General features: G+C 37.6%; 1 protein-coding gene across 3 annotated transcripts in view; it reads right to left on the bottom strand.

Annotated features, from left to right (window-relative positions):
* a (arc) overlaps positions 1-20136 on the bottom strand; it is a 73359-nt gene that overhangs the window by 8427 nt on the left and 44796 nt on the right. For all 3 annotated transcript variants that reach the window (XM_036374544.2, XM_070107902.1, XM_070107901.1), the window contains exons 2-3: positions 6597-7550; positions 5753-5932 (exon numbers count right to left, since the gene is read on the bottom strand). In XM_036374544.2, the coding sequence (XP_036230437.2) occupies positions 5753-5932; positions 6597-7455 (1039 nt within the window). In that variant the 5' untranslated portion in view covers positions 7456-7550. The remainder of the gene's footprint in view (positions 1-5752; positions 5933-6596; positions 7551-20136) is intronic.

Raw genomic sequence — 20136 nt, 5'->3', positions numbered from 1 at the left:
CAATTTCATTTGCCTCAGTCCGAATTTAATACGTTTTGGTGGGCGTTGGTATGCCTGGTGTCCCATTGGGAATGTGCTTCATGAAATTTTGTATAACAAACACAAATGGAGTTACATAAATTAATAAAATATATCTCCGATTAAAGTGGAAAATTAGTACGCGTTATTAGGCACAATTTCTGTATAGTTCAATGGCGCCCATTTTCGATACCAGCTGCTTATTTACTATTTGATAACAACTTCGATAATGACGAAGGCCGAAAACCATTATATTTGGTATATGAAAAATTAGGAAAAAGTATGGATCGTTGTTATGCACTTTTGAACTCGATATCTTTCTTGATACTTGAGTTATAAAGTATAGACGTCAAAAGCTGTTAGCACAACAGTTACAGTTACTTCCTTTAATATGGAATAGCCATTACTTTTACACTTTCCAATTTGTCAAGTACTTTATGAGTTTTGAAATTTCTTCTAAAAGTGGCACAAATGGCTTTGGTGCAATTCTCGCATAGTTAAGTCTAATAAAGTGAGGACCACGAACAGTAGCCTAATCAACTGACCAGCCTTACACCATGTTCCGGCCGTCACTTAATCACAAGATTTAGGCTGTGGAGTAGATTATTGCACTAAACTACTAGATTTAGCAAGATTTCGCCATACAAAAACGACACTTGTTAAACTCGTCATTGAGGTGATTTGAATCTAATTAACTCGATAACCTAACGTGCGACTTTGATTCAGCGCCATCTGTTTGCCATATTTTGTTTTACAACACTGATTTTGACACTACAAACTGTCAAAGTGAAAAAAATTATGCAAACAAATAAAGTAAGACGTAAAAAATTACAGCAATATCAAGTAAATAAGTGAAAATGGCAGAAAATAGTATTAAAACAAGGACAGTAATGTGGAGTGAGCCTACCCAAGCCGATCTGATACGAGTTGTGGCGAGCAAAAATAACACAGCTTCAATCGGCTAGTCAAAAACAGCTGTTTTATAAAACTCCAACGGCAGTGAGGACAGTCTAGATTAGTGAATAGTTTAAATGTAATCTAATCACTGTAAAATTTTGATCGGAACATTGTATAAACTACGACACGTGCTTTTCCTCAAGGTCACCACATTTTGTGTTGCTATACAGCGCTATTTATTTTGAAACCACAAGCCGTGTTTAAATTTTTAAATTACATATACTTTACAAAAAAATTTTGTTGATTTTCTTTTTAATTCAATTTGTTATCATTTTTAACCAGACCTTTACTTATGAAATGTTTGTTCTCCTTTTTTATATATGATTTTGCATTGTTATCATTTAAACAGAACTCTTCTTCTTCAGCTTCAGCTTCTACATCCATATTTTTTACTTCCATCTCGTTATCTGTTAGCATATCCTTGTCCATTACTGTTTCCGGCTTCAAACCTTTGTGTTCTGCGCACTTTTGTTGTGCTTGCTTTGGCCAAGGTCGCTTGGCAGCTTTGACCTTGAAGCGTAGACAGGGCGCTATGTGCTTGATTTTCAAACGCATTTCAATTTCACAATCTTCGTTAAGTTCTTGAGGCTGCTGGTTGTTTTTATAAAGTTTACGCTCGCAAGTTGAAAGTGTTTTGGCTGAAACATGTTCAATATTTTCATTTATTTTTCACTGATTAGGTCTGCGTGGTTGAGACGTACGCGTACAACTGACGCGGCCGCGGCCAAGCAAAATGGCAAAAAGCCACTGTAGCGGGTGTTTTCGGTTTTGACTTTAAAACTATGCGAAAATGAACTTTAAGAAATGCAAATGAAATACAAGTTTAAGCACAGCTCAGCAAGCAAACTGGTTCGCCGCCTGATAAATGTTGCACGCGTGCATTGTATGCAAATTTTCGACGTTGTTGTTGGCACTGTGTGCGCTTACTTAGTATGTGCAGCGCTGACGCGAATTATTTTAATTTCCATTTAATTTGACTTAATTTCGATCATTCGTAGTCGTCTGCATTCATGCGCAGACAAACAAACAAACAATCGTATTATATACAATATATGTACTTGTAGCTATGCATGTAACTAGTACCACTGCGTGTAAATTTTTTTAATGTGTACAACAAAAGCATATACATATTTTGGGTTTAAAGTAAAGGCTAGGGCGCTCAATATCAACTTATCGACGCGGTGAATTAATCAGACGCCAGGAAATACAAATATTTTGCTAGTGCAGCCAAATCTTCGAGCTTTTGTTGTCGTGAGACCCTCTGCTCATGGAGATTATTTACCACGCGCTCACGGCCTTAATTTGTATAAAATTACTCAGACGTAGCGTCTCGGCCCAAAACCTGCTAAGCTCGCGTGTCTCATCGAAACTTTTATACGCCTTTTTATCAACAAGTTCAACGCGCTCCTATTTTTGTAAGTTGTGTTTTTTTCTCGTCTTTTTTTTAATTTTTGCACATTTTTTATTTCATTATTATCAATTCCATTTTTTCTTCATCTTGAATAGCAAAAATGTTAAGTTCACATTTGGCTTCGGGGCGCTGTCAAACATTCAAAATCGAAATATTTTTTCTATTATTTTATTACTCGTTTTGCTTTGGCTACTGTGTTATGTAATTACCGTTGATTCCTTAGGTTTTGATTGTGTCTGACGGCTGAGGCTTGAAATATTCATGGCTTTGTCAATCATTTCTTACAAAATTACGTATTTACGCTTTGTTATGATGGATACAGTTTTTTTTTGTAGATTTCGCGGGTACTATTGGATCGACTTTTTTTAAATTTTATTTATTGCAAGAACTTATAGACGCACGAATAATTAACACCAAGTGCCAGATTTATACTAACAGATATAACGCTAGAATTGATCTCGACCATATTTTCGGACATTCCAGCAGATTTTAGCGCGTTGCCAGCAAGGTTATTAGCTCCAAGTTTGCCGAAGAATATGCTTGTGGGCTCTGTTAAAGTCCTTTATGAAGAATAATCGCTGAATGAGTACGCGTTCGTTATCTTTATGAGAGCAGACATGTTCAAGGTTTTCTATTTTTAGTCATACAGAAGCTAATAATTTTGAAAAGGTAATTAATTACATAATTTATAAAGTTAGCTTTGGGGAAATAGCAGACACTCTCAAAATCTTTAATTGACGAACTCAACTCTATTTGGTTTATAAATTCTATCAAAATAGTTGCCTTATTATCATGGGACCTCATCATAAGTCCATAAAGACAGCTTCCAGTTTTTATCTGATTAAAAAAATATATAAATATGAAATTGTTTCAACAATCCAGTTGCAATTTGATGAGACGTTTTTTGGCTGTCTTAGAGACTTTTGATTAGGGAAGCAGAAAAAATTTCGTGTCTATAGAGCTAGCTCTTTTGCCGAATATGGTATTAGGATGGAATATGGTAAGAGCATCCTTATATTGTGCTTCTGATTCCACAGCTTAGAATTTGTTTGCTGTACTCAAGCAAATATTGCTTAGTCGCATCTATTAATTTTGATTTGATTTGAAAAGCTAACAAAGCTACGATAAGTATTTGCGTAAATTTTTGCTTCAACAAATTGGTTATCTAAATTTGACATGCGAATTTATTTTCCACAGAGTCATTCGTTAGTGTGCTAATGATGAATTAAGTGGGTTTCGTTAGCTTGTTCAGTGAATATTTCTATTTCCATACTTGTATTGTGAATTTTAGTGATTGACAAGCAGGGATCTCTGTCAACATTCAGTTGAAGACTCAAAAAAAAATTTAATAAGTTATCAAAATACAAAATAAGTCACTTCCGCAATAAAGTTGATAATTTTTTGCATCGAAACTGTGGAAAAGTCTAAAGATGATTTAATCTATACAAACTATATTATCTATCGGCTGGCAACGGTTTATTTTTCGCTGTTGGGCGATTGTATATTATATTTTTATTATTATTTTTTCTTTATTATACATATATATGTTGTGCATATTATATAATAATATTGAATTAAAAAAAAAAAAAAACAAGTATAACTGACTTCAGTGCTCTAACTGAGCATGCCTTGATTTGTTGTTTGTATTGTTGTAAAAACACAGAATGATTTCTTTGTCTGCAGATCGCCACAGTTGATTGGCAAGAAAATTAAGGCAATTTGCAGTTAATAAAAGCACATGAGAAATGAAGGCGCAACAGAGTAAAGAGTAAAAGATCGAGTTAATCATACAAGATATCCAATTTAAAAGAATAAAAGTAACAGAATAAAAAATAATCGCATTTCTATGAATGTGTGTTAACAGAGCAAAGTTGCTGGTGAATTGCGCTCAGCAGTGCTAGTGATGTGAGCATCGAGAGCAATTGCTACAGAATAAGGATTTTGTGTTGAGAAGAGTACACGCAGAATCTTAGAATGAAATATAAGTATTTATTTATACATTCTGGTGAGTGATATTACCCAAAAAAAAAGAGACCCCTCGGGTTCGGGATTTAGCAACGTTATAAGCAAAATATTGATAGCAATTTGGTTACTCATGCTAAAATTTATTGTCTAAGGGGTAAATAGTATCAGGTAATGGCGCAAATTGTCAAATGGTATATGAAACTTTTTGTGATGAAATTATATCCATAAATGTGCTTGTGAATTGAACTCATGAAGCAATTTGATTCTGATAAATTAATTTTTTTGGGTACTTGAATAATCTATGGTGATAAGCTAGCTGCGGTTGACCCATTGCAAAATAATATTCGGCGACACTCAACTAATGAGGCAAATCCGGCTTGCTGGCATTAGAGTTGTAAATATGACAAGAAATGCCAAAAAGCCAAAATATTATATATTATATATTAACTATTTCTTTAATATTTCTGTGTTTCATTTGATAAAAAGTTTTATAGCCATAAAATACTTATGATTATACCCACAAATTTTGAAATAATAAAAAGAGAAGAATTATATATTTTTTCGGTAAAAATAAGCACTGCCATGCGAGTACCGAATAAAAAGTGCTCAACACTATCCACACAATCTGAGTAATGCGTATATTTAGGTATGTGGGTATGTGCTTAGTACCCCTTAATGTGTTTGTATTGGAAAGGAAACTGTAACAGAGCAATAAATGCAAAATAATAATCTTCACACTCGTACGTGATCACAGCAAAAAAAAATAAATAAATACATGTGCATTTCTTAAATTGTAGAGAAATTTCAGATAATTCGAAGCCAGCAGAAATCAAAGAAGTTTCGCTGTTTCTTTGTAGTTTCTGTGTGAGTAAGTTTGTGTTTGCATTGTGGATGTGGTACATACAAACATGCAAAAATGCAGTTTTCGGCACTTTTTTCGCAATGCTTAAGATTACAAACATCCGTTGCACACTGTGCCGTTATCTACATAAATAAAGCCAAAATCTGAATATTACAACAAGAGCAACTCTCATTTGTGGCGTATAAATGTTGTTGAAATGACGCGTGAGAAACAGTTCTGCCACGAAAGCTGTTGCGGTTGGGCGCCACCATGTGGCAAGCAATTAAAGTAATTTTGGTAAATACTTAATAAAATTGAATATTGAATATTTTACTTTAGTTAAAATAGTTTTTTTAAAGAAACATTTTATTTTCGTCGAACTTCTATTTCACTCAACTATATTTTATACTCTTGGGTGAGGGCTCGCTATACACAACGCTCTGCGGTGTTGTTTATAGTTGGTTTTCTGATTCCGTGTTTTGTTTTTTAATTTTTTTTCTCTGCACTCCTATTAACCATTATTATTATTAGTGTAATTTTAAATATTGAAAAGTACTCACCATTTCTTGTTGCGCTATTGGCAGTCATGCTCGCTGTGACTGTTGTTGTTGTTGTAGCGGATGTTGTTGAGGTCGTCGTTGCATTTGCAGTTGTCGTTTCGCCGTTTGAAGTGGTTTTCTTTTCGTCATCCAATATGACAACAGGCATTGCGGTGACCAATTGATAGTTGGGCAAATGACCTGAGACGAAAAGAAAGAAGTTTGTGGTTCAAAGAAAGTACGCGCACGCAACATAAAAACCATTTTAAAAATATTTCCTTTTTAACGGCAATTTAAATTTACTTTGGTTTCGAATTGCTAGAGAAAGAAAGTAGTATGGGATCGAGGTATATACATACACACACATATTTATATCTTAACAGCTCAACAAGCGGAATAGTACTAAGAAAACTAGCTTACCGAAAAATGTATCGTATGCTCACCGGCGATTATTGTAGGCGGTTAGTCGATTTTTCTACTTGCAACAAAAATATTTTGTGATCTTAGATTGTTCACATTTAAAATAAAGAACAGGGAATAAGCATTTCTTAGAATGTATGTACAGTCAAACGTGTTTGAGAGAGAGTTCAAGAGACCATGATTTTTTTCTCGCTTACAGAGGTAAATACAAAAGTGGCCCTCAGTTATAGAGGTCAGAGTGAGAAAAACGACTGTCACTTATGAAGGTTTTTGTTTCTCACTCTTAGAGGTTTTTGAGAGGTCAAGGTTCGGGACCTGAGAATTATTCTCACATATAGAGTTGTCTCGCTTACCCAGTTCTCTCTTACTCAGGCGTGACTGTATTTATGTATGTATATACTCGCGTGGCATATTTAAAATTATTTTTTTTTATGACAACACTTACCGTTTGACGCCAACAGCGATATTGTTGAACCATTGCAACTTTTCATTGGTGTGACACCGCCGCTACCAGCGCCGCCACCGCTACCACCACCCTTGTCGCCATTTGGCATCAATGAAATATTGTGGCAACTCGCATTTCGGCTTTTCTCGTAGATGCAGCTACTCGATGACGAGCTGTTACGTTGTTGCCCCAAAGTCTGCTGTCCGAGTTTTTGGTAATAATGTTGCGCTGTCGCAATATTATTGCTGCTGCCACCATAATTCACCAACAAAGTGTTACTTTTGCACTTGCTGCCGCCTCCACCTCCACCGCCGCTAACAGCAACGCCACCACTGCCATTTTGAAATAAGTGTGTGGTGCTATGGTGTTGCTGTTGTTGCTGCTGTTGATGATGGTGATGCAATCGCTGCAGCGCAGCATCATTTAATGAAGCCACCGACAGCGCTGACGGTGTTTGACGTCCGCTGCTATTGAGACTGCTGTAGTTGTGTGTGTAGCTGCCACCCGCGCCACCACCTGCGGCCGGTGAATGCGTTTGTATGGAGGCGCCACTATTACTGGCACTAAGCACGCTGACGCTGGTGGGTGTGCGCGGTGTGGGCGTATGGCTAGCGCTCAGATTGGTACAGCTTAGTATCATAACGGGCGAATCATGCAGATCGGGTAGTGAGGATGAAATGGATGTGCTGCCGGCGATGGTTTTGCTGAATTTGACGGCGCATGTTGTGGCGATCGGTGTGGGTGTGGCGCTTTGTGTGCCGTTATTATAATGCTGCTGATATGATGTATGAATGCTGGTAGTGTTGGTGTTAGCGCTGCCAAATGTGTCGATGGACTTGCGTGTCTTGAAGAGGCGCATAATTTAGACTGCCGAACGGCGCAAGTGATTAGAGCAATGCTTCAGTAGAATGTTCGTTGGAATTGTTAGCGTTTTTTGTTATTATCTTTCAAACACTGAAAAATCAAAAAGAATCGGGCATGAAAATTATTAGAAGTTAGTAAGTATACATAGGTTAGTTAACTAAATATCACTAACGGCATATTTTGAAAATTAGTGAGAACAGAGTTGATTGTAAAGACTTTACTATAAGCTCAAGCCAGGCTTGTACTCTACCCCAGCTTCTAAACGCGCTTCTAAACAACTTCAACTAAGCTTCCTGTAATTTTATTTATTTTTTCATGAATGAACTCGTAATTTTCTTTCAGAACTGTCTGCTTTTAACACGCTTCGCATAACTTCAAATTTGTTTCCTAAACTACGAAATTCCTCAACCGCAAAACTGTGCCGTCATGCCTGAGAACAGTTTACTTCCTTTAGCTGCATTTTCACAGCACGCAAATAAACACTCTCACCTTTTTTTTATGGCGCAAAAAAAGTAAAAACTGAAAACGAAATTCTCATGAGAAAAAATGTTGCACATGCAAACAGGCGAGCAAGCGGCGCGCAGAGTCATTGAACGACCTCAAACTGCAATCCCTGGCTGCTGCTGCGGCTGCCACCGGCACTAAGCTGTTTAAAGCCCACCTTTTTTCATTATTAGGTCGATTGCTTGGCACCGCAATTCGGCGGTAATGGTCAGACCGCCAGCCGCAAACCGCATTGGATCGTGCAACAGCCCGGCATGCCACACAATTGTGGTAAGAATTTTGCGCTTTAATTTTCATTCTCAGACTACAATGCGCATTTTGTTTTCTACTTGTTGCATGCCGCAAGCGCCAGTGCACCGCATAGCGCTTAGCTCTGCAGCTACAACACGAGCACGTGCAATAATTTTTCTATGCTGCTGTTGCTGTTGCTGTTGCTGCTGCTGCCGTAACAAGCGTTTACTTGCCGGCAGCTGCTTGGAATGCAACTCCTATTTTATATAGTTGCACTGCCGCGACAGCGACGTAAGCATGCAACATATGCCACAAATTATACGAGCTCACTGCTACACCCCGCTGCCACCACAACATATCTATCTAAACCGCCTCTGCTAGTCCTGACTGCATTTTGGAGCGCTTTAACATTTTATTATTTTATTTTTCTGAATGTAAACAAAATGGTAGAAAAAAAAACTTGTGGCAACACAAATCATTATGAATTTATTCCATGCCATGCTGTTGGCGCAGTTACTGCTGCACACCCACACACATACACACATAGGTATGAGCAGATTTTTCACACCTATTTGTGGCTGTTGGCATTCCCTTTCTGTTTTCCGTTTATTTATTTCTCATATTCATTATCTAGGCACAAATACAACAAATACAAGCATCTATATATATGTGTACATGTGGTTGCACTATTTGTATATTTCCTTTTTCCACAGGTTGCTTGAGTTAGTTTTATTGCTGTGTTGAACTGGCAAGTCCGCATTCTTTCAAAGGTTGCCAACTTCAAAGTGAATTGTCCGTAACCGTGTCTGTATTTATTGCTGTGGTCTATATTATGCATGTTCAGCATCCCTGTAGGAATTTTATTTTAAATAAAAGTTTTCAAAATTTTCTATAAGTTTTTTCAAAAGAGTTCGACTGGAGGCAACTTATTTATTTTTAAATATTATAAAGATCGGTCAAGCCTTTTTTACAGAATTTCAAACAGAATAAATTCAAAAAAACGAATAACTTGCATAAACAGGCATATCTGTATAAAACCATTGACAGCTTAAGCTGTTTCCAGTTTAAAATAAGCTGCTACTGCTAATTTTAGTCAACATGTCTTAATTAGGCATTATATAGCGCCAGCGATATTAGCTTAATTTAGTTAAAACGATATTTTAATGGAAATATTTTATGACATAAAACTGTTCCCACTTACAAATTTGTGCTTAGCTTCGACTGGTAGGACTGCTCGTACCAAAACACATTTTTAAATGCTATTTTGATTCCTAAACCAACTTTTAGAACCACAAAAATCTGTTCCCAGTTTATTTATGGTAAGGTTTTAATTTTTATTATTATTATTTTATTCTCAACTGCAGACAAAAAACTCAGCTTTTGCCTTTCATTATGAAATATCTTCACTGTTAAAAAGTTCCTAATGGCCAGCTCGCATAGCGAATAATCTTTAATACTTTATCATTTATGTCTATGAGCTGCGTTACACCATATGCATGTATATATATACATACCTTGCGGCAAGTGGCTTGCGGACTTGCCTACTTTGACTTGCCGAATGCCTGCCTTCTCACATGCAGTGCCACAAACTCTCCCTCTCACTTCTGTTCTCAACACATAAATTCCTAGTTTTGCCAAGGCACAAATTTTCATATTTTTACTTTTTGATTTTCGCACTATTGCTTGCCGTTCTGCTTTTATTTCTTTGTTCGTCGCGCCAAGCACACGCATGCGCACATAACGTGCAACTACTTGCACGCAAATTGCGTTGCATTCGTTTTCCTTTGCAACGCGACAGCACGCCAGCAATGTGGGCGTGCGCTGCAACCGGCATTTTGTTGCAGTTCTAACGCAACCAAAGCGGTTAAACACTTAACTTGCCGGTTTAAATGCGGCAAATGTGGAATTTACAACATTCTTCACTTTTCTCAACTTCATTACGTATATTTTTGTATAATTCTTGAACACATTTTTCTCTTTTTGACTCGGTGTCTTTTGCCTTTGTTGTGTGTGGAATTTCGTTTTGGGGACAACGTAACTGCGTGGCATTCTGAGGTCGTTTGTTGGTGGCTACTGTGCGCTGGTGTTGCTTTATGGCTGCTGTGGTTTCTTTGTTGTTGTGCGTTGTTGCGTCATGGCTTTGGTATGCGATAAGCTATTGACTTAATCCAGGCGCTAGCTTGTAGTGGTGTGTATCATTGCAGTATAAAGCAATGTATCTCTTGGTGGGAAATTGAAAGTGCTTACGTCTAACGCGCGCTAGGCTCAAGCAAGTCATAAGAAATTTTCATAAATGCATGTGAGGAAATGTGTAATAGTTCTACTGTTTTAAATTAGACTGAAATGATATAAAAAAAACTGTTCCCATTTTATAAAACTATTCAGACATTTTTTTCTTTCTTTCTGCTTACGTTTTAGTACTATTAGAATGCTTTCCTAACTTTGCGCCTTGCAAACTATTACCACTACCAAGTTAGATGAGTGTAAAATACTCAATTTTATTGCAAACCTGCTGCAGCAAGTCCAGCTAAAAATAAATTTACAGCCAATTATTTTTTCTTAATTAAATATGTAACAATTTGCATTTTAGACGCCACATGACACATTCTATGCTGGCTGCTTCTTGCACTACCTTACGCTGCCACTTACACTTGGCATATATACATATGTGTGTGTTATCTCCTGAAGTAGCTGTAATTTAAACTTTTTTATTGCAACGCGCAGCAGCCGGTGGTAACAACAATACAGTAGCCGCAGCAGCGATGACTATGTCGATGGCATGCCAGACAAACGGGCCGGATTACCAGGTTATGGCCGGTGAGGAGGCGAGTACGGTCAGCACGATTTTTGTCGGTGTATGCGCTGCTGCCTGCTGCTGCGTTTGTGGCTGTCGTTGTTATTGATAAAGCTGCTGTTGTGTGTTGTTGTTGTTGCATTGAAAAGTTGCTGACCTTCAATGTAAGCGGCACCGCGCGCTATGTTGCAAGCCAAAGTTACCATATATCAGAACATATGTATGCTTAAACACACACACACACAAACATACATACATACATCTGCATATTGTATAACGTGCTTGCATGGGCAAATGCATGAGTGTGGTGCTGTGTGCAACAAAGTAATATAAGCGTCCAAATGTTGTTGTCATTCGGTTGATATTCGATTTCTTTATGCGCTATTGCATTGCCAGCGACTTTTGATATTTTTTTGTTTTGTTTATTTTTTGTTGTTGTTATGCTTGTTGCAGTTCATCCGTAACGGCTGCAACACCTGTTTGACAAGTTACCGTTGCCACTGGCATCCAACGCCTGGCTGAGCTTTTGCGTTAAGTACTTTTGTTGCTTTTCATACACCGTTGTTGTTGTTGTTGTTGTTGCCATATGTTTGTCTGTTTGTTTACTGCTGCTTTTGTCTGTTGTCGGCAGTTAGTGGCAATGAGTGCGGCGTGGCTGCCTTGGCTGATGCTGCAGCCGTTCGGTCAGGTTAATTAAGAATCTTTAAATTCTTTTTTATTTTTGTTTTTGTAAATTTATGTGCAATGACTTTCCACCGCTCACTTTCATATGATAATTTATTATTTATGTTTTTGTAGTTGTGTGTGTATAAATTAGTTTTTTTCGTCTTCGTTTAAGCGCCATTCGAATGAGTCATCGGAATTGTTGCATATTAGGCTCGCTGTCAGATCTCAGTGTAAGCGGCCAGCTAGAAGATAGCTTTGGTTTTCGTAGACATTTTTTCTAGTATCTTCTTTTTTAGTTTGGCAATCGCCTATGAGGTTTTCCTCAACTCGCATATGAATGTGAGATCGTGGGTCCGAAGCTGAATATATGTATTTGACTGGAAAGTACAATTGGGTTTTCATCCGGCCAAGTGCAGTCGGCAAGGTAACATTTCTGAAAACTACTTGTGGAATATTTTCTGTTGCTACAACAACAAACCTATGGTTCTGAGAAGATTATGAAAGTCGTAAAATTAGGCATGTTTACTCTTTACTCACATAACTCTACTTACTAGAAATTATTTGCTATCATCTCTTCCTTCAGAAAAATGCCTCACTCGCTTCTAAATATATTTTATTTTCTTTGACTTCATCGAGCCGGTTTGCGGCAACGCACTACCCTGCCGAGGTGAGCATGAGCATAGAAATATGTTGTTGTCATTACAGATCAGTGTCGACACCTGGTTAAATGAAGCAACACTAGCAAATGTCGCTTTGGCGATTGCATGTTATCTTGCATTACGTACTGCAACAATTTACTTCTGCTTCTGCAACATGTTGCAACATTGCGTCATATGTTGTTGGTATAGTGTTACAGGCGGCTATGCTAACACGCTTTGGCAAGGATCTGTTTTTGTCTCCCCCACAACACGTCACACCACACCACGTCAAGAAGACGCGCTCGCCTTTCTACCTTCTGCCTCTCTACCAACTCGTTAAGCTAGAATCGTACATAATACTAAAGCTACAAGTATGTATAAGCCTGTGTGTTGCCCTTTTGTAGGGAAAGCGTTTGTTACATCGTCGGGAATGTTAAATTGGAAGGCGCACCTTTTGAGGCAACAATGTCAATGTTAAATGACTACATGTGTTCATTCGAGTTTAGAGTTAAAGAAAGAATGGGCGCCAACGATTAATTTCAAAAGACAAATATGCGTGTGTTGCAAGCAATACACTAGTAATATGTGAATAGGGCGGCATATGAATATTGCAGGCAAGCAAAGATGCACAACTTTTAGAGTGAAGTGGAAGACAGGTTATGGGTATCTAGTTTTTAATCCGTTTTTATGGAACTTAGATATATTTATCAGCTTACAGAGGGTCACATACATGCCTAGAAATAAAACGAATCTTATTGCTGTTAGTTTAGGCAATCATATGTAATTTGTATCATTTAAATGTTCGCTTTATATTCAATAAAATTGCAGAAACAGCATTTCAAAACATCACTCATACAGCTGTGATCTAAAACAACTGTTCCCATTCATTAATTTCTCTCAGAATTGTGCTACAAGAAAAATATTAAATGCTTATGAGCGATTGTGTGTGTTTTGATGTGCTAAAAACTGTTCCCAATTTTCAACGATTCTTCGATATTGCCGTGCGCTTACTAACCAAAAATGTTTCACACAAACAATATTTCCACATTTTTATATGATGTATTGTACCAATTTTTGGTGATTGAAACTGTTCCCAATTTATAAAATTTTTATTTTTCTATTTTGTTCGTATATCTCTTAGCTATAGTAATATATGTTGCTGTACGCATAATACAGTAAAAAAAATTGTAAACGAAAACTGTTCTTATCAAACCTTTTTATTAAGCATATTTCATAGAAATCACCAAATGAAAATAAAAAATGTTAAATTTAATGGCATTCGCATAACTTTTAACGTTTCCGTTTGGTTACTGCCTATTCTATTCTCTATTCCCATTCCACTCCACCTTTTTTTATGCTTATTTGTAAACAAAATAGTAAAAGCAAGCCGTGAGCCAAAGCAGTACTTGTTATTTAGAAGAGCGCTGTTTGTGCGTGCATAATATATAGATACATACAGATGTATATACATATGTACACATTTGCATCTTGTCTTCTCATCTTAATCACACGCCGAGTAAATCGTATCATTAGCGTTTTGCGATTTCGCAACGACCTGGCAATCGACACCGAGCACTCAATGATCTACGCTAAGAAAAGATAAACGATTAGCTACCTACACGCACACACACATACACATACATTGCATGTGCGAGTATGTAGCGAAGTCTCCAATGGCACACTAGTTTTGCCCTCCCAATCACGAAGCGCCGCTGCAAATACTCGTATTTGTTGTAAGCGGATGATATATGTTATTAAACAGTTCTGCTTATAACTTCCATGGAACGAGAAGCCAAGCGAACGAAGCTATAAAAACACACATTGGTGTGTGTGTGTGTGTGTGTGTGTGCGCAAAGCTTATGAATGTTGTATAAACCAGATCAGCAGCGAAAATTATTGACTGCCATCAGCAGAGCGTAGCATTGTAGTTGGTGAGTAGGCTGTGGTTTGTTGGCTTGATCGCGCGCTGATGGCATCATCACCGTCATCAGCACAGGATGAGGAACTTTCAGCGGTATCGGCACACTTTGCCACCAACAGGTAAGCCAAAAAATAGCTAACTGAAAGCATTGTAATAGCAGTAGCTGTTGTACGAAGCCAGCACGATGAAGATGGCGGCTGACTGATGTGATGGCATTCGAGTGGCGATTCTGTCAATTTTCTATGAAGGCGCGCACGCTTTTGCTGTTATCAGTGGCATTCTCGTGTGTTCCAGTTTGACGCGGCATTAGCCGCACTGCAATGTTAGTGTGCCACTTATACACACACATAAGCGCGCACTTAATCGCATGATGGATGTCGACCGCATCGGATATTTATGTAAGCAGGCGCAGGCGTTCGCAACACGCGGTCATGGTAAATGTTATGGCACGTACATGTAATTTTTTTAATTGCATCCAACAATTTCTCAATTGATGAGTGCTGCGTAAAAATAAATGTCAACAACGCGCATGCCTAGCAAAAGGCAAAAATTGTAATGATGACCAAAGCGAAAATACAGAAGTGGTATTTCAACTTTTCGAACATTAAGTGGCATGTAGTAATTTTATGGAAATAGTTTATATGCATCCGCGGCAAATAATGGCTGAAAAATACCGATTGACGGGTTTAAAAATAGTTCACGCTGACAGATGAAATGCGTGGGAATGGATTTTCGTAATGTGTTTAACTATAGCAACTGGCAGAGCTCTTTTGAAGTATGAAACCAATTAATTTATGAGTATAAATAAGGGAAAAATAGTTAATATTTCGCAAGTTGGGAAACTGCGATTAGTTAAGAATGATTGATATTGTTGTTGGTGTTGTTTACTAAACTTGTATCACATTCTTGAAACTGTTCCCACTTACTGGGTACAGTTAAAAAGTCGTAAATTTTTTGATTTTTATGCATGAAAAAGTAAAATTTAACACTTAAACAAACATATTTTCTTTACAGTTGCAATTTCAATGATTTAGTAACAGTTTTCTTGATTAACATCTACACATAAGTGCATTTTATAAATGTTTCATCAGTTTAACAGTTTATAAAATATTCTAAAGCACTGAAAATGTTGCAAGCAGTGCTTGAATTGCATTATGTTGTGACCATTGCAATTTTGTCTATAAAATTTCTAGCAACAATAGTGAGCGCCCTTGTATCGCATTACAGCCTGCGGCTTGTTAGTGCATTTGTTTTGTCTTCCACTTGACCAGCCAAACATGTCTAATAAGTGTTTAAGCCTTAACTGCAGCCGCTACGTGTGTACCGCTGCCTCATGGGTATAGTAATGTAATTTTGGTGTTGTTGCTTCTTCTAACACTATTTTCTATAGTGCAATTTATTGCTGCTGTTGTCGATATACATGTGTTATATTGCGCTCTTCATTAGCTGCAATGGCAACTGAAGTAGCGCAGCGAAAAAGTGGACGCGGTGAGAGGTTTGCAATCACAAATAGCGCTGACAACTACGCGCAAAATAAGTGCGCAGACAACACATGTTGCATGCAACATTAGTGGCAACGGCAATGCGGCAGCGACAAAAGCGTGCAAACATTTTCTTTGGAAAATTACGCCAGCCAATTGATGTGGCAAGTCATGTGCAGACAACAGCATTGCCGTTAAGCGTGTGTGTGCAATGAAGACACTTTTGGTTGATAACTCCATTTGTGGTGAAAACGTGCGCACGCGCATGCGTCGCGCGTACATTATACAAACGTACGAGCAATTCGCGCGAATTTCGCAAGCAAGGAGCGACCAGTGCGCTATTGCCACACCAGCAAAAATAAAGCAAACCAGCAGCAGCAATAAAAAATATCGTCTGCAATAACATTGCCTAACAACAAGCAGCAGCAGCAAACACAATTGGCATTAGACACAACACTATGCACGTGTTGCAATGCAGACAACAACAGCAGCTGCAGCAGCAGCAGTAGCAATTGGCGGCCATTAGCGCGACTATCGCTGGCTAACCCAGCCCTAAGTGTATTTGATTGTTGTTTGGTGTGTTGCCACGGGCGCTTTTGCCGCGTTTTAACCAAAATTGGTAAATCGCTTTGCAGCGCGCTCAGCGCTGTATAAGGCATACGCACATACATACAAGTACGCTGTGCACTCTCCTCGCCACTTTGCAAGCTGGCTGTTGTCGATCGATGGCTGGCTTGTCAATATTGCCGCTGGCGAGTTGTTTAAGTGATTTACAAATATGGGCTGACAGCGGTGAGAGTTGCATACAAATATTGGCAAGTAGTTGTTGCACAATAAAAAGCAGCAAATGAAAAAAATGAAGAAATGCGGCAAGAAATTGTACTAAAATTGCAACACTGAGAGAAATTGGTCAAGTCGATGTAAATTTTTAGCTGTTTTACTGTAAGTAAAAAATATAATTTTTGTTTTTGCATTTATTTTATATCCGAAAAAAATTATTTCATGATTTTATGCACTTAATACTAAGTTTGAGCATTAGTTTGCACTTTTACAGCAAATAATATAAAGAACTAACTATTCTCAATTAGTGGGAACAGTTTATAAAAAGCTACGGTGATATTTTTATGGCCTGAAAATTTGAATAAATAGCTTTTCCAACTAATATTGATTAACAAAACTGTTCTCAAGTATGGAGACAGTTGATTTTGAATGAAATTTCAATAAAATCGCACTAAATTTTTTCACCTACGCCGTGCGCAAGCTGCTACAAAATTATTATCTTGTCATAATACTGCATTTGTAGCACAAAAAGACCGTTGTTCAAGTGCTTGTTACCACTGCCTTAGCAAAGACACAACTGCCACTAAATACCGCAACAACACCTGCGAACACAGCAAAACAAAAACAAAAAAAAAACAGTTGCAAACAACTCAATGCTGCACACACTTGAATAAATGCCGATATCGGTACAACAACAGTTACCACATAATAATAGCATTAACAGATGTTCGCGAATGTTTAGGTCAAGCGCTATATGGCGAACAACAGCAGCAACGGCAACGGCGACAGCGACAGCGACAGCTACAATAACAACAGCCGTAACAAATGTTGATGACTTGACAACAGAAATGGGCGAAACAAAAAACAAGCACACTTGTGAAAAATGTAGCGAAAAAATTACGGGAACAACTAAATGATGGTTAAGAAATGCGCTTACAATAGCAACAACCAAACGAGCAACGTACCACTTGTGTAACTGCACTGTGCGCAGCGAACAGTTGAAGAGTGTGTTCACAAAGCGACAACAATTACAGCAACAGTTGCTACCGCCAACTGGACGTTGAATGCCAGCAGAACTGTTGAAATTCTTACTCGATTGGCTGTTGTCGCATAGGAACAATTGTTGGTTTTTTCTGTGCGCGCTAAGCTGTACGCTGTCACTGTACGTCAGTTTGGTTTTAGATGGGTATATTATTTGTAAAAGTTGAGAACTATATATATTCAACCAACTATTTATTTGTGCTCTTTTTTCGAATTTGCGCGCATGGCCCAAGCAGTGATATGAGCAATATTTTCCATGCATATATAAATTTTGGGAGATCAAGGCTGTGAGCCATAATTGAAAACTGTGATTGATGCTCACAAACTTGGACGCGCTGCACCCAAAATGAAGATCAGTTTCCAGTAAAATTAATGTACAAGAAACATATTCGAAAGTTCAAATTTCTAAACTGACTTGCGGAATGTTTTTGTTTCAAGAAAGATTATCATAAGAACAACCACACAAGAGAAGCTCTTTGCTGAGTGTCAAAAGCAGGAAAACGAAAATATTACATGACACTGCAGTTGCCACGCCACTTGGGTAATTAGCTGCTGCTCTGTCGCTTGGCGGCTGTGTGTGGCATATTTTCTCAAACGCTACAGTGCAAGAAAAAAAGAAACGCCAACAACAACGCGCTAAATGTTTTGAAAATGAGTAGCACGTAAGGTATATGTGTATATGTTATTTATGCATATATTTATGTACACAAATATGTGTGTATGTGAAATATGTTTACAACGTCGCCTCAGTCGAGTGGTAAGCGTATCCATTGTGTCATAATGATCGATAGCATATAACTGAATGATGCTGCTATTCGTAATCACAAGTTGTATTTGTTGTTGTTTATGTTGTAAGCAGCAACTGAAGAACTAACTAGTGGCAAAACACACACATGCATGCAAATAACGCACAGACAATCTAATGCTTAAGTGCGCTAAAACAACAGACAACACGTAATTCAACAACACAGGCAACAACACCTGCAGCATCTACAGATGTATGGTGCAATATATGCAACGAGTGTGGCAGCAGACAAAAAGTGGCATGCAACAACAAAAAGTTAAATGTTTCGTTTATGTCTGTGTGGTTTTTGTTTTTCAGCTCGACTGCATTGCATGCCACAAAACACTTGTTGCGCACTTATTTTTGTTGTTGCTGCTGATTTGTGCTAGCTTTACGCAGTCAAAGGCCTGTGAGTTGATTAACTTATAATGTGTCTGCTTTCTTTATTTCTTTGCCTTTGATTTATTTCGCATTTATTTGTCGCTGTTGTTTTTGTTATTGTTTTTACGTAAAGTTTAAATATTAACGTCGATTGTTATGCAATTACCAATAACATTGTATGTGAGCAATAATTATCGCTGATGAGCCTCTTTGCCGCCCTAAACATCCATCAAACCACCTACCAAAACAAAAGACTTAAGGCACAAACTTGCTGAATTCAAACCGGTTGTTTGTGCGTTATTTGGCCGCTGTACGTTAGGCATACATACAAACATACAAATTTTGTATATTCGATTGCATAAATATTTGTTGTTATTGTTATATATTATTATATAGACATAAGGGCAGCTGTATTTTTGACAAGTCAAAACTTTTTTTGAAAAAATAATTAGTATATCTGGCTTCGCACATCATTTAATTAAATATAGCAGCACTTAGAGGTCCATACCGATCAGGTTTTTGAACTATTGCATAGTACAAACACAAAATACGCAGAGAAAGCTGGAAATTTACTACAAAGCTAGCTTATTTTGAGCACACGCTGATGTTTCTAATCGTAACGGTGAACGCGCTGAAAGAAAGTGACAGTACACCTAACTAATAAGGTCTGTTGGGGCCCTGTAGTGTGTGAAATCAAAGTATATATTCTGTTTTTTAATAAATGGCTGCTTACTTATAGTTAGAACAAATTGAAAACGTTTAATGGTTCAAACAATGGACTATATTTAATTAAATTTTTATAACTCAAAAAAGGCTTACACCCTAGCTGATGTATTTACATAACTATTTCTCTTCAACTACTTAAAAAACGGCGTTGTTTGCAATGGTGATTGGCATTAAAATTACTGCTCTGCCAATTATTTTCGGTTTTAAATGATGTGTTGCTGTTGCTGTTGCTTTGTAAACTCAGAGCAATCATTGCTTTGCTATTTTCTTACATTTATAGCGCAGCGTTGTGTTGTTGTTGCCCGCCACTGACATGTTAATTGCATGTTGTTTGCCGGCTGCTGACTTGTTGCACACCTGATTATTTTGCATACCAGTTATGAGCTGCACACATACACATGCAAAAACAAAAAAAAAAAAACAAATTAACTATTTAATATGTAATTTCTTACATTATTACACACATACGCTCATATAAATATTTTTACGCCAATATTGTTCTTTGACTGCTTGCATCGCCTTCGATGAGAATGAGTGCCATGGCAAAACATTTTTCGAATTCAATTACAAATCTTGTACGTGCGCAGCCGCAAAGCGCAAAATTCATACAAACAAAAAAAAAACAAATATGAAGACACAGACTTGCTGCTAGACAGCTAGAGTACACCCAATTGCTTATATAAATATGCTTAATCGTAAGCATGTTACGTTTCCTATATATGCTATGTA

This window comes from Bactrocera oleae, chromosome 4 (genome assembly GCF_042242935.1).
Source record: "Bactrocera oleae isolate idBacOlea1 chromosome 4, idBacOlea1, whole genome shotgun sequence".
NCBI lineage: Eukaryota > Metazoa > Arthropoda > Insecta > Diptera > Tephritidae > Bactrocera > Bactrocera oleae.
The sequence above is the reverse complement of the archived record's forward strand: the minus strand, read 5'-3'. Positions and strand labels throughout refer to the sequence as shown.